The sequence below is a fragment of the Mus musculus genome, chromosome 18, assembly GCF_000001635.26.
Source record: "Mus musculus strain C57BL/6J chromosome 18, GRCm38.p6 C57BL/6J".
In the NCBI taxonomy this organism is placed as follows: Eukaryota; Metazoa; Chordata; class Mammalia; order Rodentia; family Muridae; genus Mus; species Mus musculus.
In genome coordinates, this window is record NC_000084.6 from 65672504 (window position 1) to 65690187 (window position 17684).

A 17684-nucleotide genomic window follows, 5' to 3' on the forward strand; every position below is an offset into this window, starting at 1 on the left:
TGGACAGTGGAGAATGTGCAACCTGGCGTGCCCAAGGCCCTGGGTTCAGTGTAGCACCACACAAGCCAGCCTTGGTGGCACATGCCTGTAATCCCAGTTTGAGTTGGAGGAAGTATGGTCAGGAGTTGAGGATCATGTAGCTACATTGTATGTTTAAGGCATGGTTGGTCTACAAAAGATCCTGACTTGAGGGAAAGAAAGAAGGGAAGGAAGAAAGGCAGGCAGTTTCTCTAAGTTTTCCCAGTGGTTCCTCTCTGAAGGTGGATTCTCTGAGCACAGACAGCTCATATTCTCCATCTGTAGGCAGACATTTTAGAAACAAAAGAGAATTCAGAGTTAGGACCAACCCCTGTATAGAGGGGAAATGAGGCCAAGAGTGGGCAGATGATCGGCAGTGGAGACTTCACAGTCATATGGCATTAGCAAATATTGAGAGCTCAGAAGGCCTACGGTGCATGCCTGGGGCCCCATCCCTTCCTTCAGTGTTCACCTGAAGGAGCCTCGTGAGAACGTGTTTGTCCTGAATACCATGGGAGGGCTTCCCGAGGGGTTTGTGAGGAAGGACCCCTGACACAGCAGAGAAGGGACTTGTTTAAAGTCTGTAAGAGTGACCCGAAGCCCTTCTGTTTCAGCAGGGAGCCTAGGTATGCGTTGGTAGTTCTAATGCTCCGGTGCCTGGGACTTCCCTGGAATGGAGTCCTCCTCCCGGGCAACTGTCTTGTATTGTCCTGAGCTTAGATGCTGAGGGCCGGCCTGCTTCCGTGCTTTCTGTTCTGCACTTGGCCTCTTGTTATTGCGTCTTATCACCATAATGCATTGTAATTTTATAGTTGTACAGTGACTCCAACAGCGGGTTTTATGTTTATTTTGTTGGTGTGTGTGCATGTGTGTGTATATATAGTTCTGGGTTCTTTGTGACCCATTTCAAAGGTGCCACTTCCATAATCTAGATCACTTTCAAAGATACACTTAGCCTGGGAACCAGCTTAGAATGTATTACATGAAACAGTAAAAAAGCATTCCCCTTATGTTCTAAGTCACAGCCTGGGTTACTTAAAATCTCATGTCTGCGGCCCTTGCTAAGTAGTTTTGCTTCTGCAGGATTCTCTCTGTTAATGTGAGACGATGGTCTAAGACAGGAAAGTTCATTCCACATTTTAATGCTCTGTGGAAAGCCACTTCAGCATTCATATCTCAGAGCTGCGCTCAGATTGAGTGCAGAGCTGACTGGTCACAGTGGGAACGTTATGGCCTCAAAAGCCTCACGTGCCCGAGACAGCTTGGCTAACCTGCAGTCTGTGTTCACGCTGTCTCAGAGGTTTCTCCAGAACTGCTGTCTCAGCAGTGGAAACCTGGGCAACGGGATTAATTTTAACACTCTAACTACATTTCTCAGAGCTCCCATGTGTGGGCAGATCATGCTGTGTGCATGAAACACACGATCTTGGCCTATTCTTGGATGGAATTGGAACAGAGACCACATCAGTTCCCGAGGTGATAATGGCTTCCTGTGAGGGTTTAAGGGTTTATAGCCGAGGTCTAAATGTTCGGGAAAGGATGCCCGTCGTTGTCTGTGGAAAGGGTGCTCTGCCCAGAGAGCAGGGGTGACTGGGGCCAGTGGGTTTATTTTTTTATCTTTCGCTGACCGTAACTGGAGTTAACATTATGTAGCTGGATCCAACAAGAAGGAAGCGTTAAGACCCACACAACATTGGTTTTCACGTGTCCAGACGTCAACCTTAATACTAAGCAGTACTTGTATGCTGCCTCACTGAGGTATGCTCATAATTAATGAAGTGAATTAAAAAATTAACTACTAAGGTATCATTTCTGTAAATCTCAGTGCCTATCTGGTAAAAAACGTGTTTTATAGAAAACATTATTTTTAGGAATATGCTAGATTGTACCGGTTGGGTTGAGTATCCCTTGTCCAAAACGTTGAGGGCCAGAGCGTGTTCTAGACTTAGGGTTTTATTTGGAGGATTTACACTGACTTTGCTGGTTGATCTTCATAGTGGACATGCTCAGGCTTTTTCTTTCCCTCTATAGCACGTCTGCATTCCGGAGCTGTGTAAGCAGGGCACTCACATGTGTGAGTTACTCACGGGAATGTGTAACTTGCAAGCAGGTCTCTTCTGTATGTACCACTTCTGTTTAGGAAACATTTGACACATTGCAGCGAACCTGCTGTGAACAGTATAAGTCATGAAAACTGAAACCCGTCTGTAGAAGGGAGGAATCACAGACAGAATGAATGAGAGGAAGTGTTCCCTGAGGGCTGCTTTGAATTCAGATTCCAGCCAGGAGTTTGCTTGTAGAGGCCCTGTGAGCACAGTGAACACTACCATCCCGTCCCTATATGGTTAGGAAACTCCAGGCACGCATCTCAGAAGAAAGCCTTCCCAGAGCATTTTCTGAAGGATACGTGGGAGAAGCTTGGATGTAAACCAAGCAGCTTTGAGAGCTTGTGGATGTGGCATAGACTGACAGGAAAGCTAGTGGCAGTCAGCTAGGAAGATAGTGGGACCATGAGGGGCAGGTCCCAAGGCCTTGTTCTTCAGAGCTGCTCAGAGAGGAGAGCCCAGCTGTGCATATCCAGTGGTTTGCCCCTTAGCTGTTCAGTCTCTAGAGGTGAGGAGAGAAGAGTCCTGGAAGACCCTACAGCTGAGAGATGACTGCTATTAATCTAGAAAGGTTTCAGATGGTCCTCTGGGAACATGTGCAAAGGAAAGGGAAGGGGCTATCACTGTCTCCAGTAGCCGATATGAAGCTCAGACTGTCTGTTGTAAGAAGAGGTGTACACTGCAGTGCTCCTGCACTGAGTTCATCTATTTGGTCCCTCTGTTCCAATGGTGATGGTGTCCATGCAGATGATTCAAGGACCTATAACCTTACCCACTCTCTTTGCATCTTCCACTTTTCCCAGGCATTTGTGAAATCATAAAGCAGGCTATGTATGGTATCTCTTACTGTAACGGCAGAACAAAAATCCTAACTTCTTGGCTTATCCTGCCATCTCTGTCTTGGACAGGGCTCTGAGCCCTGGCTCTTGCTTTGTAGACCAGGCTGGCCTTAAACTCACAGAGATCCACCTGCCTCTGCCTCCCGAGTATGCTACTAGGCCCAGCTTCACAACAGATAAATTCAGCAAACCCAGGTTATGCTGTCGGTATCCTTCCACAGAGCTCCCCCACAGACAGCTGGTGGAGTTAACACTCAGCAAGTCCCATCTCCCAGTACACAGCAAGCCACCATGTCCTCATCACTTGCAGAGGAAGGACAATGCATGGGGGCTGGCTCTGTGGCAGATGTTCCTGGAGAGCACTGGAGGCTAGCTGGTCACAGCCTCCATTGTGGTTATTCAGCAGGGTGTCAGAGATGGGCTGAGATCCTGGTGTGACCCCCATTACTGGAAGGGCCCCTGGTTGCTAGAGTGCCAGGTGTGGAGGTATGCTGAAGAGCAGCAGGGGCCACTGTCTGCTGAGCTGCCTGGGACCTGGATTCTTATGGCCCTTCTAAGGCTTGTCTTGCCCTTGTTCCTGATTGGTGCAGGCTGCCTGCTCCCAGGGCCTTGTTGGTTGTCCCCTGGTACTGGATTCTGCTCTTAGGATGCTGGGCAGGCATCTTGTAAGCCATTCTTTTTCCCCCTTACTTTGTTCACTCATTACAGTATCCCTTTACAGCTGCTCTTCTCAGAGTCAGCCTCTCTCTTCTTAAGCTCTGCCCTTCTACCTCGGCCTGACTCCTCCATCCCCTCAGTGCTGGCCTGTGGAGGTCTCCGGTGGCTTTCTTGTCTGCGCTTTCTCGTGATGGCAGTGGTCTGCCTCGAGGATGGAGGATGATGTTTCCTCCCAGCTCCCTTCTTTATCGACTGCTCAGTTCCTCCCATCCTCTAAATGGTGATGTGTCTTCACCCTCAGAAGGTTCTTTTTAAAAGACACACTTGTTTGTGTGGACACAAGTGTGGGAGTCTGCTCTCCTTCCACCGCATAGGCTCTGGAAATGGAACTCAGATTACTAGGCCTGGCTGCAAGCACCATTGCTTACGAAAGCCTCACACAGACCCTCAGGAGAGTCTTAGTCAACGATCCTAGGTCTGCATCTCTGATACGGCTTGCTCTCCTGTCCCAGAGTTGACCGACACCTGCTTCACCTCTGTGTAGACCTTCAAGGGGCTTTCATAGTGTACCTATAATATAACTTTTAAACCCCTCCCCCCAAGACATCAGGCAAATCTTCCACCACAGAACTGCACCCTGATTCCCAAGTGTGACTTGAGTCCCTCCTGTCCCCAACTCTACTTTTCTCCGGACCTTCCTTAGTTAGTAACTGGGAATTCTCTTCTGCTGGGCGCCCATGCTAACACATATGGAAGGGCGCTTAACTTGCCCCCTCCCTGCTGTCACCTTCATTCAGCCTATCCGTCAAGGCTCCCAGCAGCTCTTCCCACCCTTCCCTCAAGCCCAGGGCCCGTGTCTCTTCCTTGGGGTCATGGAGGATGGCTCTTCAGATTTCACACTCTGCAGACTACAATGACCCATTTATCATAGGTTCTCCGTGTGACTCTCTACTTCAGAAAGTGTCTTGTCACATGCGTGGTAATCTCCAGCCCTCACCATGGAGCCCAGACCTTCTTCTGTGCCCTCCCTTCTCCCTCCCCTCACTCTCTAGAAGACTATATAAAGAACCTGATTGGGCAGTTCATGGATGGTCAAAGAGTATAGGGTTGGCCGGTCAGCCTTCCTGACCACTGACCACCCGTGGCACTGGAGAGCAGGGGTCATCCTGGAGATGGGTGCAGAAGCACTCATGGGTGTTGATGGATCTGAGGATGTTTTGTCAAGGAGTATCAGAGAGCCTTGATATTTTCACGGCTTTTAAGCTCCATAGGCAGTGTTTAGGAATAAGTGGTTAACTACAGAGCCATTTATCTATACTTCTCAGGAAGCTGAAATAATACAGTGGTGAATAGAACATCAGTTCTGGCCTGCTTATGCAATGAATCCTCCAAAGTTTCTCTCAACACATACTGTATATATTACAAGTAAAAATACCCAGTTTTATAAATATAGGTAAAAATGAATATCTATATTCAGAAAAGAAGTGTTATGAAATAAAGCTTTAGATTTGACCAGCGTTCGATGGATGAGGTTAGAAGCAATCATTAGTCTATTTTGAAGTCAGCATTTATTTTTAACTTTTACATTTAGCAGGGCGTGTGTGTGTGTGTGTGTGTGTGTGTGTGTGTGTGTGTGTGCGCGCGCGCGCCATGGTGTGGGAGTGGACAACTTGTGGAAGTTGGTTCTCTCCATTTCAAACTCAGCTCATTAGGCTTGGCAGCAGAAACATTTACTCACTGCCTTGTTACATTTATCTGTCTGTCTGTCTGTCTGTCTGTCTGTCTGTTTATGAGACAGACTCAGAATCATGGGGATGGGTGTTTCACTTGGGGATTGGAGGATGGGTGGTGTAAGCTTCAGGTGGCCTGGAGGATCTGCCCCCTCTGTCTAATCCAATCAGCCTCCTGCTTATCAGCTCACCCAGCGTCCCACAGTCTCTGTGCAGGAGTCTGCCATGCTCATATCCCTCCTGACCTCTGAACACTAAGCCGTGCTTGCTTTGTTCCCAACCCCTCATCCCGGGCGTCGCCTGTGGTTACTCGGTAGCCTTACTGATTTCCACTGCACACATGTAGATTATTGGAATAGTTCATGTGTGCTGAGCATTTCTAAAAAAAAAAAAACAAGGCTCCCGTGATGAGTAACTGGCAGCTTCGGTTCCCAGAGAGCATTTGGGGGATAAAAACACCAAAGCACTCCTTTAAGAAAACCCAAAACATTAGAGGTTAGATACGCCTAATGTTTTCAGTAGCTTTATTCATCATGTTCTGCAAACTGGCAATCTTGATGTCCATCAACTGGTAAGTGGGCCAGTGAACTAGAATACAGCTATACAAGTGGGACATTTGTACAGCTACGGTACTGCTAAAAGAGTTGAGAATTTCTCTGACGTGAAAAGGAAAATAAAGGAGAACTAGCCATGCGTTTGTTCTGGGAGCCTGTGGGGTGGCCCACTTGCATGGCAGGTACACAAGGCAAAATGAGAGGCATAGAGAAGAGGGTGTGGCTGCTGACAGGGCTGAACACGAAGGGGCCCGTGTTCCACAGAAGAGCATCGAGCGTTTCTAACCACTGAGCCACTGCTCTACACTTTTCTTTGTGAGGCAGCCTTGCATAACCCCTCTTTTGTCTCCCACATGCTGGGATTAGAAGTGTGAGCTGTGGTGCTCAGCACTATACAGAATAAAAAATGCACCCGTGTAAAATTGTACCTCGGTAAACCTTACATTGTTTTGAGGCAGTCGATCATAGAAGGTTTGCTTTGCGTGTGCACTGTATTCACATGGCTCACAGAATCTAAGCATGAAGGAGCACAGCGGGGTCTTACTCCTACCCCCCGAACCCCTAAAATCTATAGCCATCCCATCTCCATGGGACACTTTCCCGTTCCCTGTCTTGTTCCCTGTGGTCAGCTGCAGTATGAAATCACTAGGTGGAAAATTCCAGATGTGAACAGCTCGTAAGTAGCATGGTGAATGCTTGCCCTGTCCCATCCGGGAGCTGAATCGTCGCTCTGTCTAGTGTGCCCTCTGTACCTGGTGTCCACCGTGAGTCACTCGGTGCTACCAGCTGCTTTGGTGATCACCACAGTGCCGATGTTTAACTGACTTTCACTTTAGTAGTGCTGGTCTCGGCCCGTGGGTAGGGTGCTGTCAGTTCAAATGAGCCAAAGAAAGACTTTGCAAATGCATGAGCTCTTTGAGACTTGGACACATTCATAGAACTTTTAGGAGCACACATAACTGTTATTTTATTAGTTCATTTCTTACTGTCATTAACTTGTAAATTTAATAAGGAGGAAACGCACAGCTTGCCCTAGTGTACTGTGGTTTGTTGTAAGCTTTCAACCTTGTAATGGATTTGTGGAGCTAATTAAGTTCACTTTCCGCTTTTGGAGAGTTCATTGTAAGTTAAAGGTCGACTTCCTGTATAGAAAAGAGCGGCGCCCACACAGGCTTCAGTGTGTCTGAGCATTCAGGCATCCTTCGGGAGACTTCAGACGTCCCCAGTAACAAAGTGTAGGGAGTCAGGGCTGTGCAGTGAAGACCCACCATGTACCTGGACCAGATCCTAAGTAGACATGTTCAGAGTTTAGAAGTTACCTTATGAGGGGCTGCTGCTGTGGCATGCTTCCTTTCATGGAGAGCATTCCAATGGAGTTGAAGGTATGTGTCAGTCAGTGTGGCTTGGGAACAGCTGGGCGCCATTTAATCAGTTGGCATGCTGCTATTTCCTGATGGCTGTCAAGGGGGCTTCTTGAACATTGGTGGAGCATGGGCCTTGCCTTGTTCTCATTAAATTGTAAACCCTCAGGTTCATTTAATCTTGAAAGGCTTTTTGATCATTGCCTGTGCTAATGGCGATGCGATGCTTACAAGAGGAGCCCTCAGGAAATAGTGGTATGGCTGTCTCCAGAGATCAGCCTGTTCCACCACACCCAGTTTAAGTGGTGCTAAGGAGAGTTTGTGCACATGGAGCGAGCACTCTGCCAACTGAGCCAAAGCCTCAGCCCTGTCTGTCATCTTGAAATGCAGTTCAGTTTTGTGTTTTTTCCCACCTTGCAGGTTGCTAGCTCTGTGAAAATGGACTTGGAACAAAGCTGAGTCTCACCTACTGTCCCCTGAGGGCATCCCCACTGGCACTTCCTTATTAGGAGTTAATATGAAAAACATTAAACCCATCACCATAGAGAGTCCAGTCTCAGGCCGTCTAGTCTCCCTTTCCCTGTCTCCTCTTGCGGTGCTGTCATGTGTTATAGTCTCTGAGTCTGCTATTTGACAGAGCTGACTTTCTTTTCGAAAGCAGGCTTATGTCTTAACTTCAAGTTGATCTGATATACACAAGATTAATAGGGAATTAGGTCTTTGGGTTTTTAAAAAAATATTGTTATTGAAACAACTATTTGTTGATGATTCGGTGCTGAAAGCTTTATTTTGAAGTGGGTATTTGTTCCCTCTTGTTTGGCTACATAAGTGGAGTAGGGGTTACTAATGGTTTGCTCTGTGTAAGAGTGAGGCAGGAGACTCATGCATCCGAGTCCAGTCCAGACCACACACTTGTCTTAAAAGAAAATAAAAATTATGGGGGGAATTAGGAGATGTCACTTACTTTTCTGTTGCTGTGACAAAACACCAGGACCAAGTCAACTTATAAAACATGTAATTGGGCTCATGGTTCAGAGGGTTCAGATCCATGATGGCAGGCAACGGGAACAGCTTAGACTTCACATCTCCATCCATAACTGGGGGCCGAGAAATGCATACTGAGAATGGAACCCGAAATCTCAAAGCCCACCCCCAGTGATGGCCATGATTTCTAGTCCTTGCCAAACAGTTCCACCAATTAGGGACCGGGTATTCCCTAAATGGCCTGTGGGGGCCATTCTCATTCAGACCACCACATGTTAACATGGAGATGAGACTTCTTTCCTTCGCCTTTGTTTGGGTTCAGAGGTCTTCTCAACACCCACCAAACCATTTTGCTTTATTTAGAAAATTGAGTGTGGCATTGAACATTTTTAACCCCAACACTTGGGAGGCTGAAACAGGAGGATCGCCGTGAGTTTAGGGCCAGCCTAAGCCAGATAGGTTGTTTTATAAACAAAACAAACCTATTTCCCACTGTGCTGATATAACCGAGGATATATGGGGCGAATTTCCCAGTGTTTCCTCAGCAATCCATGAGGAAGGCACTCTTGTGTGCTGGTGGCTTTATTATTGGCTAATAAGCCAAGTATCATGCGTGGGACTCAAACCACTGTGCTTCATAGACACAGGGTGCCAACCCGCTTTGGTTCTATAGAGCTCTCACCTGTTAAATGGGTTTGATGTTTACATACGTTTAAGAAAGTGTCTCTCCATCGTTTGTACTGTCACTAGAAATAAATGTCTCTCTAGAAATAAATGTCTCTCGCATAAGAACTGATCCTACACAACCTGACTTAATGAAGGCTGAGCCAAATTTGGCTCCATGCTGGAGAACGACAGCTCTCCTGTAATATGGCAGTGTTTGATTTTTGGCTGCTTGATAGATGTCATGCCCAAGGCTATCTTTTAAAGCTAAACCTCCATTTGCTTCAAGGGTCCTGAGCAGAGGGACATCTGACTGGCACAACCGTGACTCGCACCAAAGTGGGAAACTCTTTTGTATGTGGTGCTTGGGATTTAACTGGGGCCTCATGCACTAGGTAAACACTCGGCCACTGTCCTATAGCCCCAGCCTGGGAACTTAACTATGAAAAGAGTTATTTTTACCAGCAGCTTTAAAGTATTATTATCCATTATGATATCTCATATGTAAACACTCTCTCATACACATTAAAAGTCAGCCTACTGAAAGTGCCCTTCAAAGTGCTGTGTTCCCAAGTTAATCACATGCATCTTACACAGCCAGGGTCTTCTAGAAAAACTTCCCTTATAGAACTGAGTAGTCATCACTGACGAGCAAAGGTTTTAAACGATTAAAATCAGCCAGCGGTTTAACATGGCGCATTGAAAAGGGGACATTCCCATTCACAGCAGAGCAAGTGATGGTTTTCCTTCGTAGCTATTGAAATAGTTGGCACCTACTTTTAAAACAGTAATTTTCTTGAAAATAATATTTATATTCTATAACAAATACCTGGGTATTTGGGTTAGATTAAAAAAGTGTAAGTAATTAGGGTGTGAAAAATTCGACCCTCCTAAAATGAGCTGCTTCCTAGATGATCCACTGTTGCACTGTATTGCGATTTGAGATTTTATTTAAATGTGTATGAGTGTTTTGCCTGAATGTATGCCTGTGTGTCATGTGTGTGCAGTACCATAGAGGCTGGAAGAGGGTGTCCAATTACCTGGAACTGCAGTCATAAACAGTCATGAGCTGCCCTGTGGGTGCTGGGAATTGAACCCTGGTCCTTCTAACTATTCAGTGGGTCTGAGTCTCTTCTCTCCAGCCCTATAGAACTTTATAGTTTTGTTAGTTTTGATGATATTGTAGGGCTGCCATAACTCAGCGGTAAAGCAGTTACTTAGCATGCCCATGGTCAGCATTGATAACCAATTTTAAATGCCAGTGTAAATATGTCATGTGATCCAGGCCCAGTGATGCCCACCTTTATCCTAGCGCCTGGAATCAGAGGCAGGTGGACATCTGTGAGTTTGAGCCTGGTCTACAGAGTGAGTTCCAGGACAGCCAGAGCTACATAGTGAGACCCTGTGTGAAAAACCCATCCGTTAATAGGTGACTTTTGCCTCCGTGGTCTTAAGGGTCCCTCTCTTCTCTCCCGCACAGCAAATGAAGAAGCACCCGTGCCGCCAGTGTGACAAGTCTTTCAGCTCCTCCCACAGCCTGTGCCGCCACAATCGCATCAAGCACAAAGGCATCAGGAAAGTTTACGCCTGCTCGTAAGTCTCTCAGTCTGCTATGCGCACGCGCAGAAGGGATTGCGACCCAGAAAGCTTCTCGGGCTTTGCCTTTATTCCTGAATCCTGCTCTGCTCTGGTGTCTCGTGTGTATCCCACTTCTGTGTGTGTGTTCCCCTCATCACACGTAAAGCAGGAGAGTGGTGTTTTACACCACACACACACACACACACACACACGCACGCACGCACACACGCACGCACGCACACACAGAGTTTGTCTTCGGGTGTGGCGGGCTCTCACTTGGTGACTGGGCCATGTGACCATGTAGATTTGGGGTTGATCGACAGTGGAAGGCTCTCGCCCAGACAGTGGCCATCTGGCTGCAGCCTGTCCCCTAAGTTAGAAGCATTCACTGTTGGCTGGGCTCAGATGTGAGGGACTGAAGGGGCCAATGTAAACTCACTCACCAGCAGTCGGTCATAAACTGTCTCTTGTATGAGATGACCAGGCTGCGGTTGATTGTTAGCAGGAAATCTGTATCGCTCACTCAACCCACACGTGTAAAGTAACTTGATAGGAGAGAGCACTGCTCCTAAGAAGACCAGGGACTGGAGAGATGGTTCAGCATTTAGGAGCACTTGTTCCGGCAGAAGACTTGAGTCCGATTTCTAGCACCTAGGAATGCTGGAGTGCTACATGGTAACTTACAACCATTGTAGCTTCCGTTCTAGGGAACCCAGTACTTCTCTCTGACCTCCACAGGCACCAAGTATGCATTTGGTGCACATACGTACATGCCCACAAAACACTGACACATAAAAGATAAACTGAACAAACTAACTGGGGCGGGAGGGGGGGGGGTGGTGCTGCAAGCACAGAGCCATCATGGAACGCAATGGTTGTGGTCAGAGCCAGGCCCCATAGGCCTCCATGAGGACATACATGAGGTACGAGGTTTGCTGTGCCTTGGGCAGTTAGAGGAAGTTTTCTAGGTAGGAAGTGAAAGTGTGGAGCCATGTGTGAAGTGACAGCATCCCATAAAGTCTGTGTCAACACAGTAAGAGCATCATCAGCCACATGATATCCACATGGAGAAGATGGAGAAACCTGACATGAGCCTTCCGTGACAGCTGCTGCTTTTTTTTGTTTTGTTTTGTTTTGTTTTTTTTACTCCTCCCTGGTCTTACTAAAAGCCAAACTCCACAAGGGAACTGGCACGAGCCTCGGTGAGGCAGGCGGTTCATAAGCCTCACAAGCCTGCAATGTGAGTTCGATCCCCAGAGGCCACCTAAGGGTCAAAGGGAAGAGCTAATTCCACAGGCTTGTCTCTGGCCCTACGTATGTACCATGGTGCCCCCGCACACGCATGCACACACGCGCGCACACACTCAGAGGAAAAGAGAACAAATCTTTTATGCTTGAGAACAGTTCTTGCTGCCACTCGACAGAGGAAGGGCCTCTAACATGAAGTCACCAACATTTGGGGACTGTCATTAGGAAATCCTCAAATGCCTTTTGAAGGTAACGAATCTGGTTCTAAAGATGGGGGATGCTGGCATCCTTCACAGTGCAGTGAGCGTCATGTTTGTCTGTTTGGGATTTGGGGGGGGTGCATTTAGAGACAGAGTCTCACTCTTTAGTCCAGGTTAGTCTTAAACTATAATTCTTCTGTCCTGTCTTCCTGCTTTTAGAACAGGCATGTGCCAGCCTGTGGTCTCAGTGCTGTCCCTTACGTCTAACATAGAGTATCCATAGTCAGTATGGCCATTAACCAGTTTAAAGCTTGCTTTTGGACTGTTTTTAGAAGAATACAGGCAGTGGTGGTGCACGCCTTTAATCCCAGCACTTGGGAGGCAGAGGCAGGAGGATTGCTGAGTTCGAGGCCAGCCTGATCTACAGAGTGAGTTCCAGGACAGCCAGGGCTACACAGAGAAACCCCATCTCGAATAACCAAAAAAAAAAAAAAAAAAAAAAAAAAAAAAAAAAAAGAGAAAAAAAAAGGGAGACTAGTAATAGTAAATTAGAGAAAGAAAATCACCTTTGTAGTATACAAAACTTTAAGTAAGTTACCTCTCCTGGATAGCTGCATTTTAATCTCATGAGTGAATAAGCATTTCCAGGTACAAACACAAGTTGCATTTGTGCTTTGAGGAATCTAGGCTAGCATTTCATCATGAGTTGCAGAGGGGAGAGGGGACAGGGATCCAGAAGGGGCCATCTGCAGCCCGGGGCATCTCTAGTGTAAATTCCTAGGGCTGCACTGTGCCACTGTGAAGAAAACAGAAAATCCAGTTTTCTCCAGTTTTGTTTATTTTTTTATTTTTAAGATTGAAGCCATCTAGAATTGCAAATTAAATAATGCTTTAGCCAAACCTACGCAGAAATTTGCTCTTTTAATCAGTACCTTTTACAAAAGCCTAGGGATAGGACCTTTTCCCAGTAGGGAGTGGGAGTCATAGCACTGCTTGTTTTATTTGGAGGCCCCAGTGTCAGCTCTGCCTCCCTGAGCCTCTGCAGTGAGCAGCCATAGTTCCACTCTCTGTCTTGTGCTCACAGGCACTGCCCAGACTCCCGGCGGACCTTCACCAAGCGGCTGATGCTGGAGAGGCACATACAGCTGATGCACGGGATCAAGGACCCTGATGTAAAAGAGCTGAGTGATGACGCTGGTGATGTTACCAACGATGAGGAGGAGGAGGCGGAGATAAAGGAGGACGCCAAGGTCAGACATCTCAGCTCTGCTCTTTCACTGTCACCTGTGCTGACAAGTGTCCCCTGTTCACTCTCAACAGCATTTTGTGTAGTTGTAGCTTAAGTCAGATCTTGTCAAGTACTACAGTAATCCCTTGTAGCCCTTCCCGGCTCCCAGCTGCTCCTGAAAGACAACCTCTCAAAGGATCTCTTAATCTACCTCATAAAATTCTATATTTGACTTAGGGAAATTGTCCATTAAAGAAGTGTATTAAGCACATGCTAGTGACTGGCTGCGTCAGGAGTGGCAGGTGTGCAGAGGGACTCTCTGGGATGGTAGAAGATCAGATCCCACACTCAAGCCATATTCTTCTCTTTATGGGTAGTGAGCCTCTGTCAGCTGATGGTGTGTATATGCAGGAGCCCACACACACAGCATTGGGTGTTCTGCTTGCTGTTAAAGTTACAGAAAGCACCAAACAGCAGTTTTTCCTAGCTTTGATGGCAGGATCAGTCTAGAAGAGGCTGACACAGTTTCTCAAAACACACATTAACCGCGGTCATTGAGTGTGCACTTCCTTGGGACAAAGTCAGGTGGGTGTGGCATTAGGACAGGCCTTCTCCACAGCAGAGGTAGCTGCAAGGGCAGGCCATAAGAGCGGTGCCCTAGTACAGAGGATGTAGAAATGGGGGCCTTTGGGATTTAGAAAGCTTGGGAAAAGGAAGAAGGCAGCTCCAGAGGGGACATGTGACAGAGAGGACTGGGACAGTTGCTGGGGCAGGAGCCGGTGCTGGGTCCTTGAGGTCTCTTCTTCGTCCCCTCTAGTTGTAATAAAACCATGTGTCCCCCATCCTCTCCTGTGAGGTGCTCCACTCTGTCTTCCTTGGCCTAAGTGTGCTGTGTTTCCCCTTTCTGTGGAACCCACTGTCCGCAAAGCACACAGGCCTTCCTCCCTCCTGGGCCTATGTACTCAGCTTCTAGTTGTCAGAACGAGGCCCGCTTATCACCGGCCATTACGGTCCTTCCCCGTGTTTTCCTACTAGAGCCCTTCCCACGCCCTTGCTTTGTCTTCTGAGGTGTGGAAGGCCTGCGGGGCTGCTCCCCTGCATCCCGGGGTCATGAAGGCACTGCTGTGCACACTGATACGGAAATGCTTCCTATTTGCGGGGTGAATTCACACCGTTAAGGCCTCCAACCCTACTCCATCCAGTATCTGCTTTCTTGTCCGGCATAGAACCCACCATCTTCAGTTGTATCTTTTTGTTTGTTTGTTTGTTTTGGTTCCCCCCCACACAACAAAGGTTCCCAGTCCCAAGCGGAAGTTGGAGGAGCCGGTTTTAGAGTTCAGGCCTCCCAGAGGAGCCATCACTCAGCCACTGAAGAAACTGAAAATCAATGTCTTTAAGGTCCACAAGTGTGCCGTGTGTGGCTTCACCACCGAGAACCTGCTGCAGTTCCACGAACACATCCCACAGCACAGGTCGGACGGCTCCTCCCACCAGTGCCGGGAGTGTGGCCTGTGCTACACGTCCCACGGCTCCCTGGCCAGGCACCTCTTCATCGTGCACAAGCTGAAGGAGCCTCAGCCCGTGTCCAAGCAGAACGGGGCTGGGGAAGACAGCCAGCAGGAGAACAAGCCCAGCCCTGAGGACGAGGCCGCCGAGGGGGCAGCATCAGACAGGAAGTGCAAAGTGTGCGCCAAGACTTTTGAAACGGAAGCTGCCTTAAACACACACATGCGGACACATGGCATGGCCTTCATCAAATCCAAAAGAATGAGTTCAGCTGAAAAATAGCCACAGAACTTCCAGGAGGACAACCCCTATCCACATAGGAATGGAGAATAAGACGTTTTTGTTACCAAAAGTTGGCAGTATAACAAGAGTTACCAGTACCGTCTAGGCTGTCGCCACAGACTCCCTGTCCTGCCCTCTCACCTCTGCAGATGTGTCCCTTCCCATAAGTGTTAAGGCAGTATTTGAGTTTTAAAGAGTTTTGTATATATTTAAATAACGTTTTATACTCTTTGTTACATGTTTGTATCAGTATTTGGTGGAAAATGTTTTGAGGTTTCTTTGTGTGTGTGTGTGTGTGTGTGTGTGTGTGTGTGATTAGGATTCTCTTTTTTTTGTACTGTTTCTTTAAAATGGAGTTCTTAGTAACAGCGGCAGTTCCTGAATTCGAACCAACCATTTTGTATGTTACAAATTTGAATGAGTTCAATAATAACAGGCTATCATGCCTTTTTTAGTGTTTTTTAATTTTTAGAACTCGCCACATAAATTGTAAGTGATTGTGGGTCTCACAACACTAGCAACTTTTAAGTGTCTTAGCACCACACGCAGCGTGCCTGCTCCTAGCAACCGAGGGCTCCAAGGACAACATCACCCAGGTGAGGATGTGGCCTGAGCCACCCCAGACAGCGTCAGCCTTCCAGGCCCTACCTCTGTCCACAGTGGACAAAAGAGGTCAGGAGTTCAGTAGGGTGTCCTTCAGTCCATCTGGGAGAGTGAGGAAGAAGAGATTCAAAAAGTGGAGACAGTGGAGCTGGCGAGTTTTCTAGGTTAGTTCACAGGCTGACTTACAGGGCACTAGGAGGCAGGCTAGGAAAAGGGCAGCCTGTGGTCAGAGTTGAAAGTCATAATTAGACCTATAGCTCTCTATTGTCAGGTTTTGTCATAGAACTCACCAACTATTCCGAAGACATATATATACTTCAAGGGTATCAAGTATATCTCTGGTTCTTGATAGGGACAAAAGGGCAGGTTTGACTTAACCCTTTGCTGTCTACACAGTTGGGTTCCTGTTCTGGGTGCTACTGCCAAATGTTCTGGTACTTAAGTGTCGAGACGCCCAGCCTCACCACCGACTTAGCACTGCAGCAGCCTGTACTCTGCAACTGGCCATAGACGAGCCACCAGGCTTCTAGAGTCGTCTCAGCACCCTCTCAAGGTCACCTGACTGGAGCACTGCCGACGACGTGCTCTTGGTCACATCCCTGTATAGTTCTCTGGGAAAGCTATAAATATATATATTTTGGTTATTGTTTTGTGTTTTCCGTTACATTTTATATCTTGTATTTATCGCCCGATATGTTTTGTACTTTTGTTTTCCTAAAACAAAGAAATCCATGTGTGTGTATATAGAGACTTGCATGCTAGACTGTAGTCAATGTTCAGTTCCTTGAAAAGTCTTGCTGCTGTCGGGTGTGCACCTTACACCGCCGCGACTGTATTCAACCCATTTCACATGTAAATAAATGAGGAACGTCTGGCCCTTGAGCTTCTTCAAGAGAGTTATTGGTGGGTCTCTGACATCATACAGTCGGGGGAGTGACTCATTGGGGGACAGGCTGCAGAACACTGCAGGCTTCTTTCCCCCTCTGAAGAATGGCTTCTGGTTCCTATCGGCGACCAACTTGTCGCCACTCTGCCGCTCTCTGTTGACGACATGGGTACAATCCAAGGGTGTGAGATATTCCTCGGCTTGAAGTGTAGTTGCTGTTGCGTGTCACATCCTCACCCACTTGTGTCCACTGCACTTTCACACGTTCCTGCATTTGAACCTTGCAATAAGCCTGCGTGGCAGACACGCAGGTCCGTGCAGCCGTACAGTTGAGGAGGCTGCGCCCAGGTTCAGCTCTTCGCCCGGTCCCTCATAGCTGGTAAGTGGCTTTGCATAATAGAACCCAAATATTTTGCTCTCAATCTTGCCCTTTGTGGTTATGTACATATTGACAAATATTCATTTATTCAACAAATAAAAGTTATGTGCAAAAAAAAATAACATAGTCAAACTTTTGTTCGGGGAAACTATGGCTTTTTAGGAGTTTTGTTTATACTTACATGTGTCTGTGTGAGTGTAGCACACAGTTTGAGTGTGGGTGCTGCAGAGAGACCAGCCCGAGTCACAGGTGGCTGCAAACCAGTTACCCAGCATGTTGCTGGCCACCAAATGCGGGTTCTCTGCAGGGGCAATACAAGCTCCAGAGCACTGAAAGCCGTCTCTCCAGGCTTTTATTTACACTACAGCTTTTATTAGATAACCTGAAAGTAATTTTACTTTCAAAATTAGCAAGATCTCTTGATAACGCGTAGACCTAAGACCTGTTAAATGTTTAGTTTTGAAGGGTTACAAGAACGGCTCTTTAAAATGCCGAGAGGTTCAAAACAGAAATCAGAACCCAGGTCACAAAACTGGCATTCAAGTGCTGTCCCCTGCAGGAAAGCCTGGCCAGTCAGCACCTCCCAGAAGAACTGGTGACCTAAAGGACAGATCTTTTTTTGTTTGTTTGTTTGCTTGGTTTTGTTTTGGTTTTTTTTTTTTTTTTTTTTTTTTTTTTTCCGAGTCAGAGTTTTCCTGTATAGCCCTGGCAGTCCTGGAACTCACTTTGTAGACCAGGCTGGCCTCAAACTCAGAAATCCACCTGCCTCTGCCTCCCGAGTGCTGGGATTAAAGGTGTGCGCCACCATGCCCGGCTTTAAAGGACAGATCTTGAGGACATTTCCCAGGATACAGCAGCGATCA

General features: G+C 47.3%; 1 protein-coding gene across 4 annotated transcripts in view; it reads left to right on the forward strand.

Moving 5' to 3' along the window:
- The window catches only part of Zfp532 (zinc finger protein 532), a 109214-nt gene extending 92274 nt beyond the window's left edge, over positions 1-16940 (forward strand). For all 4 annotated transcript variants that reach the window (NM_207255.2, NM_001361053.1, NM_001361051.1 and 1 more), the window contains 3 exons: positions 10392-10504; positions 13022-13187; positions 14459-16940. In NM_207255.2, coding sequence (NP_997138.1) covers positions 10392-10504; positions 13022-13187; positions 14459-14953 — 774 coding nt within the window. In that variant the 3' untranslated portion in view covers positions 14954-16940. The remainder of the gene's footprint in view (positions 1-10391; positions 10505-13021; positions 13188-14458) is intronic.
- Positions 16941-17684: the final 744 nt, after the last annotated feature.